Source organism: Lycorma delicatula, chromosome 3 (genome assembly GCF_047948215.1).
Source record: "Lycorma delicatula isolate Av1 chromosome 3, ASM4794821v1, whole genome shotgun sequence".
Lineage (NCBI taxonomy): Eukaryota > Metazoa > Arthropoda > Insecta > Hemiptera > Fulgoridae > Lycorma > Lycorma delicatula.
This window is the reverse complement of record NC_134457.1, coordinates 192,776,870-192,803,657: the sequence shown is the minus strand read 5'-3', so window position 1 is coordinate 192,803,657 and position 26,788 is coordinate 192,776,870. Positions and strand designations below refer to the sequence as shown.

The following is a 26,788-nucleotide window of genomic DNA, read 5'->3' as shown; positions in this document are numbered from 1 at the left end:
AGAAACAAACCCCTGGAAATTGTTAGAAGTTTAAAATTTCAGGATGTAAAATATCTGATAATGAGAAAATCAGCTGGAAAATTATGTGCAGAGTGCAGGTGCATGAAAGTTATATCAAAGAATTAAAAATTGTTAGGAGAGGAGGAAGTATCCATGAAGTGCCATAAAACTGGACTTTTATGTCCTTATTGCTTCACAGTCCTAGATGATTACAAAAAGAAAAAACAGTAAAATAAAGAGAACTTGGATGAAGTTTCTAAAATACATGGAAGGAAAAATGAGATGGGAGTAAGAATTGCAATAGAAACAACCTGGAATATAGAGCATTAAGAAAATTATAAAATTATTTGATCTACTCTTTTGAATAAATAAGTTTTTTGAAGTTCACAATATGCCTCTTTCCTGAAGTGGCTTAGAACCTTTTTCTACTCTCATCCACAAAACAAAAAAAAAGTATTACTTTTCCTCTGTTTCCAATATTATAACCTTACTAAGCCAACTGTCTTAATATCTTTCTTTACCTGTGATTTAATTTTTTTTAAATCTGTTTGTTGATGTTATGAGGATTATGGACTCAAATTTTTGAAAAAAAAGTTAATGTAACATGTTTTATGAATAATTTTTGTTACTGAAACTTACCTTCTAGAACTATCTTTATCTACTTCTTTTATTACCTCATCAATGATTGTTTTAACATTTGGTTGTAAAGGGCTGTATTGTAAGTGTTGATCATCAGATTCATCAGCTTTAACTGAAAACATTAGAAAAATTATTTGACTATAACCTCACTATATTAATATACCCATTTTCTTTGATTTAAAAAAGAAGGATTTTATCCATTTTACCAATTTATGAAAAGTATTCAATATCTGTATATAACAACCCTACATATAATCATGTTCATATCCTTTTGTTAGCTTGCAGATAAGGTAAGGCTACTATACTAATAATACTGATACTGATAAGGTAATGCTACAGTTACCTTTGTAACTTTGTGGCAGAGGTGGATTGATTCGGTATGATTTACAGCTTTTAAATAAAAACTAATTATTACTGAGGAGGAATATTAGGCTATAAGTTATAGAACAATAGTTGATTTCTTAAACGTCCTCAAAATTGTGTTTTATTACTAAATGATCTTTAGCTGGAGAGAAAATTCATAAACATATATCACAAGTGCTAACCAACCACACTGGTGGTGAATCAGTGTGTTTAGAGGAGATACCTGCATTTTGTATATATAATTATCATAAGACATTAATATGATATTTTTTAATAAAGTTTATATAGATTCAATTAATAATTTTTTCACAAAAGCTGCTTTTGGCATGATTTGTGAAAAAAAATGAAACGAAACGTTATTACAAAGTAGTGTAAGTTTATTTTTACGAAAATTATCAGAAAATAAATAAAGGAAAAAAATCTTAAAACAAAATCCAGCTTTTAATGTAAATTATAAGCAATATTTTTTTATTTTTTTTTTTGTTAGGTTTGTAATAAACATGGACACTTGCATTCTCTCAAAAATATACTGTAAAATCTACCAAATAGAAATTATAAAACTTTGTTAAGAATATCATTTAATACTATTGAAAACTATAAAAATACTCACCTAATGTTACATATTTGCTTGAAATCAATAAAAAACTTTAATTCTTTAGACAGTAAAAACAACACTTAGCAGCAAAAAAGGCAGTTAAAACAGTTTAAAAATACTGTTCTGCCAACTTAAACATGGGCAAAAATGAATAATACTGTTTAGTTTATAATAAAAAAATTGAAAGAGAAGAGATCAGCATCCATGGCAGAGTGATAATGTGTGTATGTCTTTAATCCAGAAGGTTGTGGTTCAAATCATGGTGAGACTTGGCATTTTTCATACAAAATCCAAAACTTTTATTCCTTCTTTCATTAGTAATCGAGCAGTTAGCCTGTAGTTGCTGAAGTAAATAAACTGTTGGCATTGTGCATAATTACTATTCAGCAGTCTATTAGTTATAGCATATAAAATATAGTGTTTGAATAAAGAATTTCAGAAATTATTGACAATATACATTAGCACACTAAATGATCTTTACAAATATAAACAAGCTGCTGAAAGATAAATCATATATACATACAAGATATTGCTAGCAAAATGAAAATATCAGTAGTACAGTTTAATGCATTCAATGATTCTCTCTACTTATTTTATTCTTTCATAAAATAATTATAATTTTAGTAAAAGCAATTTAAAGGTTAAAAAATTTTAAAGGTATGTCCAGTTTATTGAAAAAACACCTGAATGCTAACAAATCATCAGGTTCAGAATAGTTCGTTAACCAGATAATCATAAAAAAAGTGGCATAAAATCTATTTCTGTTAACAACAAATGATAAAGAGAATTATTATTATAACTAATGATAAAAATACAAGATTTTATAGTTGTGTTCAGTTTTGTTAAGAACTGGTTATATAGGCTTATATGTTTCTGAAAACATTTCCTACAAAAATTAATTTATCCACATAAGATAAGCATGTTCTGAATTAAAGATTTTCAAATATTGTAAATACTGATGTAAAATGATCTTTTTTTAAGTAACTCACATCCATAATAATATTCATTTACTGTTTTTAGCCACCCTAAATCAAGATGAGAATGAGGAACTAGATGTACATTCAACATTTCCTTTTTTATTTCTGGACAGGTCTGAAACATAAAACCAATAATAAACTTTAAAATAGTTTTAAAATGGAGTTGTTTTAAATGTAAAGACTACAAAGTAAAAAAACAAAAATGAAAATTACTAAATATATGGAATTATTTAATATAGAACTTACTATTTTGATAAGCAAAATTCATTACTTATGCAGTAGTATATGGTTACTTTATATAAATCAAAAAGAAGAATAATATCATTTATTAAGAAATAACTTTTTTTTCTTTTTTTTTCCCTACTCTCCCCGACCGGATATCCATTTAAGTATACTCAGTCGGGGAGAGTGACCTTCTACTCAAAGGGGGCGTCCCCCACCCACCGGCTTTACATCCGGCATGGCAGGTTGCCCCCCCCCCGGTCTGGATCTTTTGTTTTATTTTTTGCCTGCCTCTAATTCCCCGCGTTAGGGCCAAGGTCCGGCGATGCAATCCTCCAGCCCCTCCGCAGGGAACCGAGTCTCGGTCTTTACGCCTATGCCTCTAACCTAACCGACGGTACCCACCCCACAAAGCGCCTAGACGCCCGCAGGGAGAAACACTGCCGGCCGGGACTCGGTCTTTTCTTTTATTCCCATCTCCCCTGGAGTTCTCCCCCTTCGCAGGAACCTGCATACCAGGGCATACGGACCCTCCACGGAGAGACTGTCCACCCTTCCCTACTTAACTTAATCACAGTCTACCGCTCTCTTCTTCCTTAGTTCTCAGGATCTCAACAGCAAACCTTCTGAACCAGTCCCAGTTCTCTTGATTTTGTACCATCCAATTAATTAGATTATCCGGTGTTCATCGATTTGTTATAATTAACCTCCTGTTTTCAGCCCATCTAGGACATACAAATATAGTGTGCTCCGCATTATCTGTTTCTTCACAATAAACACATTGTGGTGTGTCCCTTTTTCCAATTCTGGCTAGGTACTGCCCGAAAGATCCATGCCCGATAATAACTGTGTCATATAGTTATGACATATATGTCATAACTGTGTCAACGTTTCCGCGTCTATTTCCATACCACCTACCTATATCAGGGATTAGTCTTCTAGTCCAATCCCCGACTCTTGAGCGTGACCATTCCAACTGCCATTCTTGCTCCAATTGATCCGCTATCTCGTCTTGTGGTAGTCCCTCATATCTAAGCATCCTGCTTTTAATCTGCAGGTCTATTGGTAGAACCTCTGTTATTACGCAAAGCGCGTCATAGGACACCGTTCTGAAACTAGCGGCCACCCTCAACAGTGCAAGTCTATGCGCACTTCTCAATTTTCCTTTATTCCGTTTAATACTAATTGTATGTCCCCAAACCGGGGCCGCGTATAATATCATTGATGTTGTAGCAGCAGTTATTAATTTCCTAGTTTCTATTTTTGGTGTTCCATGGTTCTGGAAGAGTCCTCTCAGAGCTTTGACCATTGGAGTGACCCTACTACATATCATATCGATGTGTCTGCTAAATCTCAAATTTTTATCGAGTATGACTCCCAGATATTTTGCCTCATTGACTTGTATAATTGGCTCTCCTCTGATATACAAATTTATACCTTTAATAGGTCTTCTGCCGGAAAGGACGATACAACTGGACTTCCCTGGGGCTATCTGTAGTTGGCTTCTTTGTAACCATTCATCTATAATTCCTAATGCCAGATTGGCTTTGCGTTCTAAGTTATCTACATCCCTATCCTCAACGAGGATTGCTATGTCATCAGCATAGCCAATTGCAGTAACTCCTTCAGGATAATTCAGTCTGAAGACTGCGTCATAAAAAATGTTCCACAAGGTTGGGCCCAGCACAGAACCTTGAGGAACGCCACCAAACATCTGGAAAACTGCCTTACCGTCCAAAGTTTTGATCTCAAGAAACCTTTGATGTAGATAGTGATTAACTTGATTTATTAGATATTCGCTTATTCGCATCTCATGCAATGCATCAATTATAGATGACCAGGGGACTGATCCAAACGCGTTCCTAATGTCCAGCATTATCACTAGGGGATTTTCCTGGTCCTCCAGGTACCGCTCCTGCTATTTAAAGCCCAATTTTTAACTTTCTCTAAGGCATTTATGGTAGATCGGCCTTTTCTGAATCCATATTGTTGTGGATGTAGACAGCCCTTTTCCTCAAGCTCTGCCCTAAGCCTGCCTTCTATCAGCCTCTCAACCACCTTTCCCATATTATTAATAAGAGTAATCGGCCTATATCCATTATTTACCCCCGCCTTGGGTATAAAAACCGTCTTGGCTGCTTTCCAGCAGCCATGAAAATTATGGTTTTGTAGACCATAACTAGCCAGATCCACAATTTCCCAGGGTATTATTCTTGAGGCTATAGTCTTGATGATGGCCGCAGGTATGCCATCCGGCCCTGGACTTTTCCGGTTTTTCAACTTTTTAATGGCCTCCATTACCTCTTGTTCTGAGAATCTGCCACCTTCACAAACAATTGTCTCCCTATTCAGATTTTCAGGTCTAGGGAAAAGAATCCTAACTTGTCGTTCCGCTTCCTCCTTACTCAACATTGGCACCTGTCTACCTAGCCTTTTGGTAATTATCTTAAAAGCTTTCCCTCAAGGGTCAGTGTCAAGTTCGTTACAGAGCTCTTGCCATTTATTTCTCTTAGATTGCTTAATGAGAAAGTTGAGCTTTTTCCTGGCCTGTCTATAGTCTTGGGCAGCACGTCAAATTTCTTCATCGTTACTATTCCTTGCTCGCAACCTCTGAGCAGTTCTTTTGAGACGCTGCATGATTTTCCTTTGGTCTTCGATTTCTCTGGTCCACCAGTACACCGGATGATATCTATTACCGGACTGCGGTATTTTAGCAATTTCCTCTTTGATTATTTCTTGAAATTTCTCCGGTTCTATGTTTTCACAGTTCCTAATCTTATTTGCCGCATTATTTGACACCCGGTGTATCTGGAAATTCGTTAATCTAGAGATAATATTATCCTGCCTTACCCGCCTTGGACAATCTCTGATGTTAACCAATATGGCCTTGTGATCACTACCAGTTTCTTTGGTAAGGACAGCAAAATTGACGGTATCTGCTCTAAACCTACTATCCACAATTACCAGGTCTATTGTTGATTGGTGACCTCTTGCGCTGTATGTAGGAGCCCCATCATTCATACAGCACGCACCCGTAACCTCCAACAAGTCCTCGAGAATTCTACCTCTAGCATTTGTAGAATTGGCACCCGCTACAGTAGTTTTACAATTAAAGTCTCCAAGCACTACCACTCTTTTCCGCAATCTGGTCATGATCTGCTGTAGGTTAAATATCTGGTTTTGAAAAAACTCTATAGTGCAATTGGGGCTGATGTATGTACCCACAATAATCGTGTCACTTAATTCAATAGCTATTATTCCGTCTTCTCTGCTGTACAAGTTATAATCCACTCTATCGAGTATTCTTCTGATGACCACAGGCCCATTCCTGTCGAGTATCCATTGACCTCTGGCAGCCGAATACACATTAGGCTCCGTAGCCACCAGAAAGTCAACATTGTAACTTGTGGCTATTTCCAGCGTCAGGTCTCCTGATAGTAGGCTTCTATTATTATTACTTAATAATATTTTAATCATTATGTTTACTGCAACTCATACTTCCGGTTCTGTGTTCTGTACTTCTGCAATTGAGACACTTCATTGCTTGCCTACAGTCTTTGATGAAATGCCCCGTATTACCACAGTTGAAACATAAATTGGTGCGGTCAGGGCCCCTGCATTGTATTCTGCCGTGCCCCATGCTCCAGCACCGGTAACATTTTTCATTTTCAATGCGGATATATGCCCTACAGCAAACCCAGCCTACTCTCAGTCTTGCTGTTATTAACTTTGTTGCGTTCCGTTGAGTAGTAATTACTGTAGCATTTTTGGTACTACCATATGCGTCTCTCATAGATGTTATTTGAAATCTCTCACCCGTTCCTAGGTAGAATTATATCGCACCTTCTCAATTGCCTTTTTTAGCTCACCTTCCGTAGTATCTCCAAGCATGTCCTTAATGTGTACAACTGTTCTACGGTCTCCCTTGTTACGTATATCGACCTGAAGATCCCCTGCTCTATCCTTCAGCATTGCAGAAAACTCCCCTGCCTTCTGTACTCCACTTACCCTAACTTCTAGCTGTTCATCTCTACCCTTTCTTATAGAAAGAATTTCTCCAGCCTCCTCTACTTTAACTTTCTCTTTCATAGTTTTTAATAGATCAGCATATGTTTTCCCTTGTGCTTGTACAACAATGGTTTTACTCTCGGCGACCGGTGGGGTTCCTCGCCTTACAGACACCGATCTGGATCTTGGTCTCGCATTGTCACTTGGATTGGGGAGGACCATCCTTGGTAAGGTCTTCTCCTTCCTTAAAATATATATTACTATTTTCCTAATCAAAATGCCCGGAGGGCCATTTTGATAAAAACTTGTCAAAACAAATAACTTGTCATTAAAGATGCTCACTTCTAACTTCAGCATTCCTACCTAAAATCTAATTTTATGTAACAGAACTAAAAAAAAAATAACATCTCCCATAATGAAATTAAGATGGATGGTTCTCAGTTTCTAAACTTCAAGAAATTGAGCAGTTGATACATAGTAATTGTAGTAATACTGATACATAGTAGTTGTTGATATATATTTGTACCTTGTGTTGATATATATATATATATATAAATAGTTTTATAATGATTTTTCTAAAGTCAATACTTATAAGACCCATATTCCTCTGTACCAATATATTGTATTTTTTATAATCAAAAACCAACTTAAACAACCCAAGACAGAATTACAAAGTAAATGAAATAACACTTACCTTATTTTTTCTATTTTATTAATTCCAATAGCATTTTCGCAGGATCCCGCATCATAAGTTGTATAGACATTATATATTATTTGTTTTTTTTTTAGAATAAAAATTAAAACATTAAAACTACTATCACATATACAAAACACAAAGTCAATTAAATAAAATAACTACATATATTTAAATATGATGTCAATTATGAATTAAAATTAAATTTTAAAATAAAAAATTTAGAAAAATATACCATGTAACCTGGTCAGCCAATGCTATATTACACTTGTTATGTTTGATATGTAATTTTATATAATTTATATACAACTTATGATGTGGAATCCCACGAAAGTGCTATTGGAATAAAGAAAACAAAAAATAAGGTAAGTACTGATTTGATTCATCTGTGTGGCAAGTAAATTTGACTTCTTCAAATGACCTGAAGTGTGAAATAAATGTATTACTAAAATGCATCAATGTAATACTATTATTTATCATAAATCCTTACTTATAAGGATTAAGAATAATTCTACTATTATTTTAATAAGAAAGTCTCTCTAACAATTCATAATTAACAAAAGATACTGGACTGAAATTCTCCTGACAAACAGGTGTTTTATTTGGTTTAAGAATAGTTGGTTTTTCACCCTTTTGAATTCTGGGAAAGTTTTCCGGTAAATAAGACGAATTACAACTAAAATTACAACGAATAAGAAGAATTACAACTTTTTTTGCTATTTTTTTCTAATAATATTGATGAATTCTGACTACACTTTATTAAATCAATCAAGTATCACAAAGAATGAGAAAAAATATTAGTTGGGATGGAATAGGATTAGGTATAGTAGTCAATCAATTATATTTATCCAAGATAAGAGGCACACTTCCTATTTCAAATTATTATAGAGATCTTCAAACCAAACACTAAAAGCTGACTGTGAAGGAAAATTGGGAAATAAGCAAGTTATAGGTAAATTTTCTAAGCTGTCATAAAAAGAAAACATTGGTTGGGATTTGATTCAGACTTCTACTGTATTTTCTGATCTAAAACAAGTCTTATGTTATTCAGATAGCCAAGCTGGCAATCCTTTCACTAGCCTAATAATTAATTATTAAAGCACATATAGTAACTATTAAAATTACCACATATTTCTCAAAATGAGGGAAAACTGGAAAAACATTCACAAACCAAAAGAAAGGACTTATATCAACTTTACTTTCTCAATTTCAATAATATAAGTGGAGATGTTTTGTTACAATCAACAAAAATGAAGTGTAAATCTCAACATAGTTTTGTATGAATGTCACAAGACCACAAATCTGATATTACATAAGCTTAATCATTCTGTAACCATACTTATTTCCTCTAGACATCAACTGCACTTGATTTTGGATGCAAGTTTTTTGAAGTATTGCACCTTATTGTTATTATCACGAATAAATTTAGATTGTCACTTTTGCTTTGCATTTAAATCTTCAAAGTAAAAATGCCAAAGTCTTAAAATATGTACAAAGTGACTTCGTCTTTAATTCTGCGAAGGACTACACATGGTTTGTGATTAGTTCACTTCAACACGTGTTATCTGGAAAGTATAATAATAGTCAGACAACCAATTGTGGATATTCTTTCCAAGGGATGTTTATTATTCAATGATGGTCACAAATATGAACAACTGTTGTACCCCTGTTTCATTTGTAAAAATATTACCAAAAGAAAAATACTACATAGATTATTAAATGATACGATATAAACATAGTCTGCTACTATTTAACTTTATGATATGTTTAGGCAACTGATGAACAGACATATATTTCTGGTTGTAATCCATTGTATAATCTTGTCATCACCCAACACCAACAATATTTTTGAAATCTTCTCTTAGCACTACTACTAATTCATCTTCAATCTACACACCTTTATTAATAACTTTACTACTAATTTGACTGCATAGTATTTATAATAATAGTACAAGTCTACAAGGCAAAGTTCATAATTGAGGAGGACTGCAGCACTACTATTTTGTTTGGTTATAGACAGAGATGGAGATACAACATGACATTACAGTCTGGGCTTAGTCCTACTGAACAAAGTGACATGATCATTGTAAATAAGAAATGTTGTCTGTTTAAAATAGGTTACTGTATTTTTTGGAGCCTGTAATTTCTTTTTGATTATGGTAATAACAAAATTAAAAATATTAATTAACGTTACTGTATTCATAAATGAAATAAATTTAACCTGCAAAGAATCATAATAATTTAATTAAGTAAACGTTTTCACTAAAACAGTGTCATAGTTTACAGCATTACACTCAAAGCTGACAGTAATATTTGTACATATAGACCTACATAATTGCAATAAGTTGGATATAGCTGCGGAATAAAAAATAAAATAATATTTTTATATTAATTTATTAAATAATTAAATGATCAATACTACCTTAACACAGTCCTTAATCAATTTCATCTGCAGTTTTCATAGAACTATCTTCTGTGATAGGCTAATAATCCTGATTTCTAAACTTGACTGAGTTTCACTTCCACCGGAATTAATTTCCAATTTGTCTTCATTACCTGATATCTCATCCTTGTCCACCTCTATATTTATAATTATGCTTTCAATGGCATCTTCCATTAATGCATCCGTTTTTCAAAAAGAATTCATTATCTCCTGAACTTTTGACACTGATCTGTTCCAATCTGCTACAGTAATTGACAAAATTACATCTAATGTAACAGCTCAGTTCTGTAAATGACGTGTGGGACATAATGCAGTCTTTTTTTTTTAACTAAATTCAAAATAAATTCAATTGGGTTAAAATCTGGGAGGGTGGAAATCTAAGCACTATAATTCCTTTGCTATTCAGTATTTCATCTAATTCATATTGTGGTTCCGGTCAGTATAGTTAACAATTTCTAAAAGTTTTTTTTTAGTTAGATCTGGGTCATAATTAATTTTATTTTTTGGTGCCATTCTTGAATATCTTTTTTCAATGAGTTGGATGACAGAGGTTTATTTTTTTGTTTATTATGGTAAGGTGCGTTATCTATGACTAAAATACAATTTATCAGTAGTCCTGGCATAACTTGCTTTTCAGTATAATTCAAAAAATGTTCATTGTTCATCCCTTTATGATAATTTTCTGTTTTTGGAGTCATACATCAAAAAAAGCCCCATCTATGAATCCCATGCCCCATCCAAAATTGTTTAATTGTAAGCCACAATTAAACAGTCACCAGCACTTCTATTAACAAAAACACCTGGTACATCGTTGCTTTGCCAACACTTTTCCCCAACAATCCACCCATGTTGCACACACACACGCGCGCGTGCGGGCGCGCGTGTGTGTGTGCACACACATTTCTCTGTGTGTTACACACACAGAGAAATGGCATTTTTTCCAGATGCCTAACAAAAAAATACATGTTTCATGACTACATCATATCGTTCACACAAAATCAGTCTATTGTATTTACACTTCCTGAATTGAAAACCTATAAATTTTATAATTTTCCTTAGTGTTTTCCTACTAGTGTGTAATTTTCGAATAGAAGGTATTTCCTTATAGAATTCAAAATATTTAAAAAATTCTCTTCTAATAACACCTGTATAAATTATCTTTTTCATATTTATTATGACCTCATAATAAGTTTATTGTTTTTCTTTGGCATTTGAATTTGAGAACACCTAGCTTCTGCTTTATGTCCAATTTTTCTGATGTCAATTACTGTAGACTAGCTAAAGTTTTACACTCTACAAGCACGTTCCATTGCTTTCATAAGAAGCAGCATAAAAAAAAAAAAAAAAAAAAAAAAAAAAAAAAAATCCACTTTTTCTTTGTCTATGAACTTAATAGTGTTAAATGTGAGACAACATGTTTGACTGCAAAAATGTTTCCTACGTTCACTTGACATCTTAACATGACTACTTCTAGACTCAGATGTGGCGATTATGAATGTCTTGGGGTGGTTTGCTATGGAGCAAGTCACCTCTTGTGATAACTTCGTCATGGTTGAACTCACTCACTTTGTTGTGGTGGGTGGATACGCCTCCCCGAACTGGGAACAGTCAGTTTTTAATAAATTCCTTGACGACTTGGAGGAATATGTCAGCAGACAGAAAAAACTGGTTATCGTGACTGGGGATTTTAATTGCAAAAGCCTAGAACTAGGTGAACTCCGTCCGGGACACAAGAAGGGGTTTTCAATTTGCAATGATGTTAGCTACCACAGGCCTTGTGGTCATTCATTGGTGAGTCAGCAGTACCCACCTTTAAAGGGGAATGTATGGATCTGTCCTAGTTATAGTCGTGATCTCAGTGAAAATACACAACTGGGTAGAGGACTGTAGGGTACTTGAGGAAGACAATTAGCGATCACAAGGCTGTTCTGTTCCAGATGGGACATCATGAACCTATAAGTGCGACGGCTCATACAAGATGGAAACCCAGTGAGAGACAAACTCAACGGATCCTCTGGGTCATTTCTAAGAATACAAAAAAGGTTACATGAACCTGCAAGATTAAGTAAGCTCCTGCAGGAAGAATGCCAGAAGTATTCCAGTGTGATAAGGTCTAACAGAAAGCAAGTCTACTGGTGGTCTGATGAAATTGCTGGGCTGAGGAGAGAAACATATGGGGTCATAAGAGTACTACAGAGCTTAAGGGGTAGATGATTGAATGATATTGACTTGGCTGAGGCAGAGTAAAAAACCCCTAGGAAGAAACTAAGCACTGCAATTAAAAAAGAAAAATCAGATGCTTTTAATAAATTAATTTCTGACTTGGACTTCGACCCCTGGGGTAAAGGCTTCCAGATAGTGACTATGAAGCTGGGTAGATGGCTTCCCTGCTTGTCTAGGGAGCAGACAAAGAGATATTATCCCTTTTCTGTGTTGTGGAAAAGGAGTGGACTGAGATTCTCAGTGATGAGGTTCACAGGTTATCTCTAGGGGAGTTACAGTTGGTGACAAAAAAGATCAATAAAAAGAAAAGCCCAGGTTCGGATGGGGTGACAGAGCCGGTAATAAGAAGACTGGCAGAGAGACATCCCTGGACTCTGTTGGAGGTGCTGAACATGGCTCTTGGAAGGGGAGACTTCTCCTACAACTCGAAAGTTGCAAGGTTAGTCCTGGTCTCTAACCCGGAAACCAGATTCAGAAAAATAAGAATTATAGACCTATATATCTTATTCATTCAATAGAAAACTGTATGAACAGATGATTGCTAGATGGATACTGGAGGAGATAGAGCTCTCCAGTGGTTTCTCAGACAATCAGTATGGCTTCATCCAGGGGTACTCTACTGTTAATGCTATTAATTGCGTGATGCGATGGGCTGCAAACAAGGCTGCTGGAACAAGAAGGAAGAGACAAATTCTCCTGTTAATTTTCCTGGACATACAGAATGCATTTAATAGCATTCCATGTGTGTGGTATTGGAGGTGCTGTGAGCAAAAGGTGTGACCAGATACTTGTTGGCAGTCATCAACACGTATCTGCACGAACAAATCCTACTGGTGGATACAGAGGAAGGGCGGGAAGACTTTAATATGTTCGGTGGCATCCCACAGGGTTCAGTTCTCAGGCCAATACTTTGGAATGTGGCATACAACGTCCTTCTGCGCATGGAGTTATCGGAGGGGCTTCAAGATGGTCGCGTAAACCGACGATTTGATCCTGTTGGTAGCTGCAAATTCAGAGGACCAAGTTGAAGAGTTGGCCAACGAAGCTATAAGGACAGTCAGTGGCTGACTCAGAGAAAGGGGGATGGAGCTGGCTCCCAATAAGACGGTTGGTCGACGAAATTGAGGGATATGGCTGCCCGTCTTGGCTCATTGTACCAATGTTATAGGGACATTCTATTACGAGCCCAGCATCTTCTTTTGATAGCGGTTGTCGGTAGTTACAGGACTGCCTCGCGAGAGGCAGTAACTGTGATCGCGAGCATCAAACCTGTGGATATTTCGGCTACGGAACGTAGCCAGCGGTATGTTGCAAAGAAGGGAAGCCTTCTTACTTCTGGGCGTATGCGTGAGATCGAAGACCAAGGTTTCGACTCTTGGTAAGATAGGTGGAATACTTCTTTGACAGGTCTTTATACGCATGGTATATTCCCCAATGTTAGAGAGTTGCGAGCGGTTAGCTGGGTATCCCCAAATCGGCACACTACACAGTTCCTCTCTGGACATGGTGCCTTTAGGGATAAATTGGCTAGGCTTAGGTTGGTTGATTCCGGCTTCTGTCCGGACTGTAGGGTCGATGACACCGTGGACCATGTCCTACACATATGTCCCCGGTACGAAGCTGAACGTACCAGAGTTACTAGGGAACTCGAGAGAGTAAATTCTGTTTTGGATCTAGGAGTCAACTGGAGGACTAGAAGAAGTACTCGTAGAAAGTGGACTATAGTTGCTGGCTTCCTTCGCTTCCTCGCCCTGAGCAGGACTGCCGAAGGGATTTAGTAGGTGATAGGAACCTGGGTGGCTAGGGACCGCCTGGGCAGTTGACTGGCCGAAGATAGGCGCTTAAGGCAGCGTGCCTCGGTTAGATGTAATTGGTGTCTTGTATTGAATTACGCTGTCGGCGGAGTTGCGGCCGCTGCCAACGGGCATGGTTATCCTTGCCCGGGTGGTGCGGTCGCGCTCCGACGGGGGCATTTATGAGCTAACGATGCTGTCGGCGGGGCGCCTCTGGGTACTCCTTCGGTGGTATGGAGGGGCGTCTTGACGGCGGTTTGCGAAAGATGGTGAATGTCACGCGGGACTCCGTGATGGAGCTGTGCGGGAGTAGGCGTTTATTCTCCTCTCCCGGGCGGACCGGAGCGGAGTCAGATAGAAACTCATTTTGAGTAATAAGCGGGGTTCTTAAGGTAACTAGGTCTAAATTTCCCTGTGTGAAACTTTTAGTCGGAAAGTTTGTTATAGAGGCTGTTAGTACGTATCTGAGACATTCAGTAATTGGCTCTTTAATAGTTAGGACTAGGCGCGGGGTCTTCATTCCGCGGTTAGGCTTCTAGCTTAGTTCCCGAGGGCGACGTTGGTAGCTGCAGGTGTCCGTTGTCTTCTTTCTGAAGGCATAAACACGTAAAACTATCTCGGGGTGAACTTTACTGATGCAGATGTCTCTCGGGACTTCTGCATCGGTGGCATCTCTGCGGGGCCTGAACTGTAAGCTGTGGTGCGCAATCAGTTTGAGAGCGAAAAGATGTCCTCCGTTAAAGCCACTACTGGCTAGGAACGGAGGGGGTGGTGTAGCGACCGGACACGCTACGAGGTGGGATCTTCTCCCCTCGGGGGGGGGGGGGGGGTAATCGAGATGTTAAAGTAGATGGTTGTATCTCTGGTCTTCTTTAGTGCGTCCAGAGGTCTGTATTTATATCTGCTTTTGGTGTTTTTGACTGCTGGTCGAGTGTGTACCTTCCAGTGGTATCAAGTTTACCGATTGAGAGATTGCGAACACTTTAGCACGGGGAAATTTAAGACTTATCTTTTCGCTTTCTACGGAAGTGAACGGAGATTGCTTTCTGCGACGTGTGTCCGCCTCAACGGGGCTGAAAGGTGGCAACGACTGCTGGTCGTTAGCCCCCGTTACAGAAAAAAGGCCGAGCCTTTTAGTCCTTCTGCGTTCTTATCAGAGCGAGGGTAGTAATTTGTGGTTTTTTGCCATACGATTCGTATTGCAATCAATCGTTCCAGCAGCGGCCAAGAGGCACAAAGCGTGACAGGAAAACGTAAGGGTCTCCGGCTGCCCGTACTCGCTGCGGGTAGTTGTCACATCGTGGGCTTGCCCAAACCAGTTTAGTAGGAGGAAGACAGTGAGAATTTCGTTAGTTTATTAGTTAATTTCGTTAGTTTACATTAGGGAATCTTCGACAATGTCGGAGTTCCAAGCAGTAAAGAAGTCCAGGCGGAAGAGGAAGCCAGCGCCGGTACCGTCGACTAGCTCCTCAGAGGACGAGGTAAGCGAAACGATGGATACAGGGGCACCCACCCAGGTGCGGTCCTTCCCTGTAGTTGAGGCTTTCAAAAATTCTAAGGGCAGACCTGGCAGTTCTGCTCTGTTGTTGAAAGTAGTCCAGGAGGACCTAGACTACTTGGTCGATTTTCTAGCGCTTCCCGGTGGTGTCAGTTCGGGGGCGAGGAAAACAATTCTCCCTCGACTTGGTAAGTTGAGGGAAGCTTTCAAGGCGGTTAGTAAGGGTTTCGAGGCCTTAGCCTCCAAGCCCCTAGAGGTCAAGGCTCCTAAGGTGGTTGTCAGGCCCCAGTGCAGCCCAGGCGCTACGCTGAGGTCCTGAAAACCATACGCGAAGCCAGCAAGGCAGTAAAGAAGCCGGAGGTTATTTTCGTGAACAAGGCAGAGGGCTCGAAGACCACGAGTCAAGACTTGAAGCGCGATTTCCGGGAAGCCCTTCGTGGTGACAGGAATCGGCTTAGGATTCGTGATATTAGGGAGACCAGTAAAGGGTTAGTTGTTGTTGCGGACAATAAGGAGACAGTCCAAGTCATCAAGGACTCTCCAGCGTTACAAAAGCTTGAGGTAAAGGTGGACCCCAAGCGGTTGAGGAAGCCCATGGTCATTATATATGACATCGAGCGGAGTCTCTCTTTTGAAGAAGTTCTGTCTCTCATTCGGGAGCAGAATACTGATTTGGACGAGGCCTCGTTCAAAGAGCAGTGCAGGTTAGTCTTCAAGACTGGAAAACGTGATGCCTCTCGGTATCACGGAGTATTCGAATTAGGTGCAGGTCTCCACCAGAAGTTTTTGTCTGAGGGTAGGGTCTTCGTTGATTTTGCCTCTTGTCGCGTCAAGGAATTACCTTGACGTGCAGAGGTGCTTCAAATGTTGTAGGTTTGGCCACAGGGCCAAGTTTTGTAAGTATGCGTCGGTCTGCGCGCATTGTGGTAAAGAGGGCCACAAGCGTGACGATTGTCCGCAAAAGAAAGAGACTTGCGTTAACTGCAAGCGGTTACGTAAGAATCATAGGCACTCCATCAACAGTAGGGAGTGTGGTAGTTATTTAAAAGCGGTTGAGGTCTACTTCAATTCGCTCGATGGTTAGGTTCGACCAACTCAATGCCCAGGGTGCCTATGCGGTCCAAGTAGAGTTACGTAACGTCGTTGAAAAGCGGAGCCTCGATGTTTTACTTCTGCAACACCCGTACGTTGTCAAGGATGACCTGCCAGGTTTTTCAGGCTGGAATAAGTTCCATGTTGGCGAAAGCAAATCCTGTTCAGCAGGGGCGCTTCTTGCACAGGCGGGCGGATTGGCCTAAGTTTTCTAACATTCTTGCGGCCAGGATGCGGGTGTTCACTCGTACCCTGGACGAGGTCCCTCTAGATAACCTTGCAGAGAATTTCTCTTCTGCGGTGGTTGAAGCCGCAGAACTCTCAATCCCCCGGAGCACGGGTCGAGAGAGAGTAGCTGGTTGGTGGACTCGGGACTTGACTGCGATAAAGCAGGCCGTGGGCCGACTCAGGAGAGCCCCACAGCGTGCGCGTGAATCTGACCAGCGCACGCTTCTGTTTGCGGAGTATTGTCAGAAAAGGAACGAGTATTTTCATAGTATTAGGACTTCGTAGCGGGATTCCTGGTGCTCTTTTGTTCAGGAGCAGGGGAATAAAGACCCTTGGGGGTGTTGTTTATCGAGTACTTGGTCACAAGCGGAAAAAGGACAATCTTCTGTCGGCTCTCTCAATCCAAGACGGCGTTGTAGTCGAGAAAGATCGTGTTCTATCTCTTCTGGTGGACGATCTGCTCCCCGATGATACCGAGGTTGGTGAGACCTCGTATCATCGGAGAGTTCGAGCGGCGGTTGTAGATTTTGACACAGACTCTGTGTCTTCGGAGATTGCTGAGACGGAAGTCCGTCAAGTAATCTGTAGCCTGGCTAGGAACAAAGCCCCCGGATATGATGGTCTTACAGTGGAGCTCCTTGTTCGCACCCTGCCTGTGATTCTCGGCCCGTTGACTAGGGTGTTCAATAGGTGTTTATTCGCCGGGTATTACCCGGCTTGCTGGAAGCGTGGTATTTTGAAGCTGTTATTCAAGGGTGGCGACAAGGACCCCACCGTCAGTTCTTCTTACCGTCCTCTGACGCTCTTGCCAGTTGGAAAGGTTTTCGAAAAGGTACTTTACCTCCGCATAAATAGTAGGTTGACTTCAAATCACATGCTGATGGACGACCAGTATGACGATTCTTAGAGTCCTTGATCTGGCTTCCGTCAGTAAGTGCAAATATGTACTCGGTGTCTTCTTGGACATATCCGGGTCATTTAATAACTTGTGGTGGCCCTCTGCCTTGTTTCAATTGCAGAAGCGTGGTTGCACGCAGAATGAAATTTGCACTCTCTCGAGTTATTTCAGCGATAGAACTTTGTCCTTCGTGACGGCAGTTCGCAAGTAGGAAAGACCCTGTCTAAAGGATGTCCACAGGGCAATGTATTAATTCCACTCGTCTGGACCGTCAAGTTCGACTCTCTCATGCGGCTGCGTTTGCCAGGTGGCTGTCGCGTTGTGGCTTATGCCGACGATGGGCTGCTGCTGGTCGAGGGTGGTTCGTGTGCTGAGATTGAGCTTAGAGCGGCACAGGCATGTAGGGTTTTATGGTTGTGGAGTCTTCAGCATAAGATGGTTTTCAGTGCGGAGAAAACCACTATGATGTTTTTGAAGGGCCGGCTAGCTGCAACTCGCCACCCGCGGGTTGTGATGGAGTTCAGATAGGTATGTCACTCTTCAGAAGTATCTGGGTGTTATCCTTGATGAGAGGCTTCTCTTCAAGGAGCACCTGCAGTATGTGGCGAAGAAGCCAGTTGATGCTTTCTTCGGCGTCCGTAGAGTAGTCCATCCCGATTGGGGGTTGAATTTCCGTACCTTGCGGATTCTTTACAAAAGGTGTTTGCGAGGCCATTATGTTGTACGCTGCGCCCGTCTGGACTCATCGTATGCGGTACCAATGTTATAGGGACATTCTATTAAGAGCCCAGCGTCTTCTTTTATTAGCGGTTGTCGGCGGTTACAGGACTGTCTCGCGAGAGGCAGTAACTGTGATCGCAGGCATCAAACTTTTGGACATTTCGGCTACAGAACGTAGACAGCGGTATGTTGCAAAAAAGCGGTATGTTGCCTTCTTACTTCAGGGCGTATGCGTGAGATCGAAGACCAAGGTTTTGACTCTTAGCAAGATAGGTGGAACGATTCTTCAACAGGTCGTTATATGCATGGTATATTTCCCAATGTTAGAGAGTTGCGAGCGGTTAGCTGGGTATCCCCCAATCGGCACACGACGCAGTTTCTCTTCCGACATGGTGCCTTTAGGGATAAATTGGCTAGGCTTAGGTTAGTTGATTCCGGCTTCTGTCCGGACTGTAGGGTCGGTGACACCGTGGACCATGTCCTACACATATGTCCCCGGTACGAAGCTGAGCGTACCAGAGTTACTAGGGAACTCGAGAGAGTAAACTCTGTTTTGGATCTACGAGTCAACTGGAGGACTCGTAGAGAGTGGTCAATAGTTGCTGGATTCCTTCGCTTCCTCGCCCTGTGCAGGACTGCCGAAGGGATTTAATAGGTGATAGGAACCTGGGTGGCTAGAGACCGCCTCGGCAGTTGACTGGCCGAAGGTAGGCGCTTAAGGCACCGTGCCTCGGTTAGATGTAATTGGTGTTATTTTGTTGGAATAAAGCTGTCGGCGGAGTTGCGGCCGCTGCCAACGGGCATGGTTATCCTTGTCCCAGGGGGTGCGGTCGCGCTCCGACAAGGGCGTTTTGCTAGCACACGACACCGTCGGCGGGACGTGGCTGTGTGCCGCTTCGGTGGTAGGCAGTGGCGTTTCGACGGCGGTTACGAAAGATGGTGAATGTCACGCGGGACTCCGCGATGGAGCTGCGTGGGAGTAGGCGTTTGCTCTCCTCTCCCGGACGGACCGAAGCGGAGTCAGATAGTTTTGAACTCATTGAGTTACTAAGTGGGGTTCTTTAAGGGAGCTAGGACCAAATTTCGCTGTGAAAAAACTTTAGTGGGAAGTTTTGTTGAAGTGGTAGTTACTCGGATCTGAGACATTCAGTAAGTTGGCTCATTAATGGTTAGGGCTAGGCGCGGGGTCTTCATTCCGCGGTTAGGCTTCTAGCTTAGTTCCTGAGGGCGACGTGGTAGCTGCAGATGTCCGTTGTCTTCTTTCTGAAGGCATAAATCTAAAACTAGTATCGGGGTGAACTTTACCGATGCAGATGTCCCGCGGGGCATCTACATCGGTGGCATCTCTGCGGGGCCTGAACTGAAACCTGTGGTGCGCAATCAGTTTGAGGGCGAGAAGATATCCTCCGTTGAAGCCACAACTGGCTAGGAACGGAGGGGGTGGTGTAGCGACCGGACACGCTACGAGGTGGGATCTTCTCCCCTCGGGGGGGAATCGAGACGTTGAAGTAGATGGAGAAATAATAAAGGAGGATAGTTAAGTACTTAGGGGTATACTTAGAGAGATCCAGGAAATTTACTACCCATGTCAGGAAGGCTGTTGCAAAAGCTGAGAGGACCATGATTGCTCTAAGGAAACTGATACCGACAAAGTCTGGACCCAGAGCTGGTATAAGGAAGCTTATTTTATCAGTAGCAACATCTGTACAGTTATATGCAGCCCCGGCCTGAAGGTCAGTTCAAGAAATTAAGAGACGCTTGGGCTTTTACAGTCATTCCATTGTAGACTGATGATAGCGTCAGCTATGGCATACCAAACAGTATCCAGGGCAGCGGTCAGAGTAATAGCCGGTGTGCCACCAATCAGCCTCAGAATTAATTTGATTTGCAGAATTCACAATGGGGTTCCCAAAAAAGAGGCAAACCAAATAATGCTGGAAGAATGGCAGGCGTTCTGGGAAGCTTCAACTACAGGAGCGTGCACCAGGCGTCTGATTCCACGACTTGAACCTGTGTCAGAGGGGGTGTGGGGGTGTCATACTTCCTCACACAGTTCCTCTTAGGCCATGGGGGATTTGGGGCAACACCTAAACAGGTTCAAAAGAAGATCCTCACCTGATTGTTTATATTGTGGAGCAGAAGATACTCCGGAAAATGTGTTCTTTGTATGTGACAGATGGAATGCTTTTAGGGTCTCACCTGAACTAGCCAGCTTAACACAGGAAAATGTGATAGAATTTATGTTGAAAGATACTAGACAATGGGAACTGGTATCAAGTATGGTAACAAATATTCTCAGTGCAAAGGAAGTAGAAGAGAGAACTGGAATACTGGCTGACTGAGCTGGGTATTCAGTAGGATTTCTACACTGCCACCAGTGGAATGATAGTTTCTGGGGAAATTCCTCTGAGAGAGGCAGAAGAGCACAACTGGAGGATAAAGGGGTGAAGGACAGCTCCCTGCTGAGCTGTTTGCTGGTTCACACTTGCATGGATTGGCAACGGTGATGACGCATGGAGACTCTGAATCCCCTGAGTCCAAAGGCTCCAGCCAGGGCCATGGTAATGCTTCAATGCTGGTCTGGCCCTGGAGAGGGGGAGTTGGTGGAGGGTTTAGGTTTAGTTGGTAGGGCGCAGGAGCACATACACACTTTAATTAACACCTTGCAGAATCTGTGGCGAGTCTGACACTGCCCCTTATGGGGCATACATAACTAGTATTCCCCCTCCTCACAAAAAATTTAAAAAAATGTACCACTGGAACTGTACAACAGTGTTTGTAAACTCTCCAAATATGCACCTTGCCTTGTTGACTAGTTAGTGTAATTTTATTTTTTTATTTTTTATAAATAGCTGTCACACATAAATAGTATTTCATGAAAATTTTCTGTATTTTAATTTCCAGTTTTAGATTGATCCTTATTATATAACGTTTATCCTCTGTTGTATGTACTTTTAACCTCTATTTTTTAACCAGTTAACCGATCCACGCATAACAAATAAAAATAAAATAATTATAAAAACATAAAGTACCATAAATCAAATGTTGAGGACTATTTCTTTTATATTTTTATGAAGTATTTAAAAAAAAATAAAATATGTTCAGCAAAATCACTCTTTCTTCTGAAGTGAAGAAATGTTGATCTACATAATTATACATCAACTGGATAACAATTAAAATTTTTTTTAAATTTAATACTACATTAATAAAATAAATAAAATCTTCTGCTTTACTAACCTCATAACCACAAATCAATTCATTGTTATATTCATCAAAAACACCAGATTTTTCACGTTTCACTTTAGATTTACTTTGATTTTCATTCACTTCTTCTAAATTAAATGATTTGCTTTTTTCAGTTACTATTAGAATACCATTACAGTTAACTTCTTTGCAATTCACTTTTAGAATAAATGGTGACTCTTCCACCAGCAGATTCATTATTAAGAGTAGCAGATGATAGAATGTGGTAATTTTCATTTCTGATTTAAAAAATAAATCTGTTATAGCAAATAAATAAGTATGTTCAACTTTCCTTTAATTTAATAAGTATATAAGTACATATATAAAAATATTCAGTTTTTTCTTGTTATTATTATATGCATGTAAATATTTCATTGAGATACTTAATAATAACTGAATTTATTGAAATATATGGAAGTGTGACAACAATATAATGTATTATTATATAATCATAATAATAACTGACTCATGAATTTCAAATCTAATAGAGTTTTTGTTCTTATTTTTGAAAATAAAAAAAATTTAATAAAAATAAATGCCTCCTGAACATTTTTTCAGAACTACATTTCAGTACCTTTAACAATCCTTAGTGATTTGTAGATAATGGAGACTAAATTACACAATATACCAACAAAGGACATACTGATAAAACTCAGCAACATAGGAGTATAGAAATATAATCACTAAATACACTGAGTAAACGAGATGCACAGTCACCCAGACACAAAGAACGCATGCAACCTATACACACTAACAGCACAATTAAATTTGAAAATCACCTGGAGTTACATACAAAGATAACCTCAATATAAAAATTGTGTATTTAGTTTGTGCAATTTTCAGTTTAATATCCTTAAATAATCTGATATCTAAAACATTAAATATAATAAAAACAACATACTAAATGAGAACACAGAACAGGTCATTCAACTTGACCCCAAATTATCGACTTTTAACAATTACTTTAAAACTCCTATTAATAACATCATTTAGGGAAGAACTGCAGAATACTTTTGGAAACATCTACTGGAAGCAAATTTCCAGGTATTCAGGAAAAGTATTGTGTTAAATTTATTGTTTATAAAGGACAAATCGCTACAACTCCAACACAGTGACAACATCAGTGCAACAAGGACGACAGCACATCTTTTGAACATTTTTTGATTTAAATAAAACTCCATTCCTTCTGGTGTAGAAATATCCCAGAAGCGTACGTCATCGTTATGTGGTGGAATTTTTCTTACCATCCTCTACTGACCTGGTGGTACTACGTAAGGATGAGTAAAAATTTAAATTAAATAACATACTGCTTTAATCCTAAGCCTTACCTAATTTACTAATTATCTGGGTGCAAAGGTAATTCCTCAAGGGTTTAAAACATTTTCTAGTAAAAACTGTTTAGCCTTTTCATAAAAATTCCTCTATCCTCACAGGTAATTATAATTATAATTATGAGTTTTTAAGTGTCTTTTAAAATCTGTCTGCTTATAATTTATAAATTATAATCTTTATAATTCATAAATAAATTATAAAGAAACCAATATTAATTGTAGATCTTTACAAGATTTCCTACAAATTTTATACTACCTTTATACTGCCTTCCATATATCCTAATGAATTTTTTTCCAGCCTAAAAACTTTCTAAATTCTGTTTAGATTATAATTCTCAAAACAGTATATGAGCAATTATCACCAGTAATAAACTGTTCTCATCTAGTGACTAATACCTAGGCTTGATGAAAATCATTCAAATGGAGAGTATGAGGAATAATTTTATCTTAGAACTTTATTAGTGATGATTGTTCTGTAGTATTATAATCAATCATGGCATTAGTATAGGCAAATCAAATTTTACCTTTAAAAAAGTAAAATTTGATTTGCTTTTATTAACTGAAATAAATTTACTGTGGCAATTACAATAAATAAAATGTTGATTTGTAATGTTTTCATTATCATTACACTGTATCAGAGTTGTACCATCTGTGCACAAGTATTACTTGGCTCTTTTTAATTATTAATGGTAACTTATTGGTATAAATTCAAAATAAAGCTGAACCTATTATTGGGTTCTGTGATACTCCAGCTAACAATTTCTAACCTTCCTATCTACTTGATTTACTTCTACAACTGTTTCTTACTATATGGTAAAATAATTTATTGGCTTGACTTATTGTAATATCCCCCCCCCAAATTTTTAGGAGTTCAAAATTCATACATTTAAAAGCTTTATACTTAAATCTAAAGATATTGATGATTTAATCTTTTCTCCTGAATCCATTGCATTACCACTTTTTCTACATAAGTTAATAATAAACTTTTTATAGATTTCCCTTTACTAAAGTTGTGTTATTGTTCCAGTACTATTTTTTTTTTTTTCAAATGAGATTCTAACCTGTTGAATTCCATCCTTTTCAATATTTCTGAAAAAAATTAAAGCAAACTTCAGTTCTTAAAGTTCATCTGAAACATCAGCCTTTACCTGGAAGAATCTGGGTTTGAATCGCAGAAACTTTCGAACGTCAGGCTTTGTATTTTTCAAACATTACAAAATCATTAAGAAAATGTATTGGGTATCAATTTGTTGTTGTTAAGAAAATAGATTCGGGAAATTTCACCTGAATTTAATCAATTCTCATCCACTATTTTTTACATCATCAACTTGTTTTAATGCCTGATTTTTTTTAATGGTTTCATAAAGTGATGTGTACTGTTGACTTTATTTTTAAACTTTTGTAATAATTACAATTTTTTGCAAAAAGATTTTTATACAGAATATTTTTAGATGATTAATTCATTGGCATGAAATGAATTACAACTACTTGAGTATATATATATTTTTTTTCGTTATGGTCTCTTTGGACCGCGTTGAACATTTTGTACAACAGATGTCTTCCGTTTGTTTTCCCAGTACAATTTCATTTAGTCTCGTTTAACTTGTTTTTGTTCATCAGTCCACTGCCTCCCAGTTCTGTCTTATCTGTAAGTTTCCGGAAAATGTATTTATTAATTTTATCTCTAAACTCAGTTCTGTTACACTCATCGCCTCCGTTCAGTTGTAGTTCGCTGAGATCCTTCTTAACTTCGACGACCCAATCCGTAGTCGCTTTCATATTTGTTAAAAAACTAAAGACGCGCTTCGTTAACCTATCATCCGTCATCCTGAGTATATGACCGTAGAACTTCACCCTTAGTTTTCTCATCGTCGACGTCAGCAGTTCGTTGTTCCCTTTATAAAGTTCTTCGTTACTTCTTAGTCTGTAGTTTTCTTGGTCCCAATATTTTCCTCAAGATTCTTCTTTCACGTATTTCCATTTCCTTCAGTTCATTCTTTTTTCTGAGTATCAAACATTCTGATACGTAGAGTGCCTCTGGTTTGAGCAAGGTAGTGTAGTGCCTTTTTTTTATCCGTATGATATACCCTTTTTGTTGTAGATATTCTTTGTTATCCCGTATGCTCTTTCTAATTTCCTGGTCCTTTCCGTGTTAGATGCCTGATCGAGTCCATTAGCTTGAATAATTTTGATATTTGAAACGATCAACTCTCCTGATATTCCCTTCTTTTGTTTTTATTTCTTTCTCCTTGTGATGTCGGTATTCCATGTATTCTGTCTTCTCGTAAGATATCTGTAGTCCTGTCCTTATGGCTATTTCCTCTAGTAACACTATCGATTCTCTAGCCTCTTCAACATTTTTTTTAATTATTGCTATATCATCTGTAAAGGCCAAACAATCCACTTTTATTTGGTTTTACCAGCTCCTAGTCGTGTTTCTTTTAATCCGTTTTCCTCTTTCTTCTTCCGCCATTCCCTTATTATTTTCTCGAGGATTAGATTAAACAATATTGGCGACAGCCCATCTCCCTGCCACTATCCCGTTTTAACTTCAAAGGGCTCTGATATTTCTCCCATAAATTTTATTTTGGATTGAGTATTTGTCAACGTTTGTCCTATTAATGTTTGTGTCTTCCTGTCTACTCCGAATTTCTTGAGCGTTTCCATCATTAACTGTCTGTCTATCGAATCATATGCCTTCTTGAAATCTACAAATGTTACTACGGTGTTAATACCTCTCAATGCTCTTAGTCTTATATCTTTTAAATTGAAGAATTGTTCCATGCACAATCTTCCTCTTCTGAACCCTCCTTGATATTCTCCTATTTCATTGTCGACTTTCTCTTCGAGTCGAGAAAGTAATGCCTTCGAAAATATTTCATAAGCTACAGGAAGCAGGGAAATTCCTCTGTAGTTGTTTGTGTTGGATCTATCATCTTTCTTGTGTAGTGGGTGTATCAGCGGCGTCTTCCATTCATCTAGTAGTGTTTCTGTTATCCAGATTTCTTCAACTTTTTTTGAATTTTCTCAGCCATAATCTACCCTCCATGCTTTATCATTTCGGACATTATTCCATTTTCTCCTGGTGCTTTGTTGTTCTTTAATTGCTTTATCAGTGTAACTATTTCTTTCAGTGATGGTGGTTTGGAATCTTCTTTTTCTTCTTGCCATCCTTTAGGAATTGCAGTCTTTATTTTGGTTCATCACAGTTTAATAATTTTTCAAAGTATCTTGCCAATATCTGGCAGTTCTGTTTATTATCTAGTGCAAGTTTGCCATTTTCATCTCTGAAGCAGAGTCCTGATGGTTGATATCCCCTCAGCTGGTCCTTGAATATCCTGTAGTAGTCTCTAGTGTTATGTTGTTTGAAGTCACTGTTAATACCTTCCAGAATCTCTTTATACTGATTTTTCTTGACTCTTCTAATAATCTTGGTGGTATTCTTCCTCTGGTTCCTAAAATTAGTCCATTTTTCTATAGTCCTATCTGCCAGCCATAATTTCCATAACTTTGCACATTCATTCATTGCTTGATCACATTCATTATTCCACCATCTTTGCCTATATGTACCTTATAATTATTTCATAACATTGTGAAATAATGTTAAGTTTAGTTAGTGTGGTGTAATTAGAACTGCAAATTACAGTTAGTATTTTTTTCAGTGAATAAAAATATCAATTTTCCTGGTTATAATTACACTAGTCAACACAAAATATGTATAACATGTTACACACTTTTCTCTCTGCAATTTGGGCGCTAACTTCAAATGTGCTATTGAAATTGTGTTACCACATAAAGGTTTTATGTAAATCATAAATTTG

At 38.6% G+C, this 26,788-nt stretch overlaps 2 protein-coding genes across 2 annotated transcripts in view; both read right to left on the bottom strand.

The window, feature by feature from the left end:
- Positions 1–21,834, bottom strand: part of LOC142321270 (lysosomal alpha-mannosidase-like) — a 60,493-nt gene extending 38,659 nt beyond the window's left edge. The window contains exons 1-3 of the mRNA XM_075359268.1: positions 21,631–21,834; positions 2,587–2,689; positions 640–751 (exon numbers count right to left, since the gene is read on the bottom strand). Of these exons, the coding sequence (XP_075215383.1) occupies positions 640–751; positions 2,587–2,689; positions 21,631–21,834 (419 nt within the window). The remainder of the gene's footprint in view (positions 1–639; positions 752–2,586; positions 2,690–21,630) is intronic.
- A 4,323-nt stretch (positions 21,835–26,157) lies between these two features.
- Positions 26,158–26,493, bottom strand: LOC142321269 (uncharacterized). Its single transcript, XM_075359267.1, has one exon. The coding sequence runs from the start codon at positions 26,491–26,493 to the stop codon at positions 26,158–26,160; it is 336 nt and encodes a 111-aa protein (XP_075215382.1).
- Between the last annotated feature and the right edge of the window lie 295 nt (positions 26,494–26,788).

Excerpts from the sequence above, each read along its gene's own strand:
- LOC142321269 (XM_075359267.1), bottom strand. The coding sequence starts at position 26,493 with ATGAATGAATGTGCAAAGTTATGGAAATTATGGCTGGCAGATAGGACT.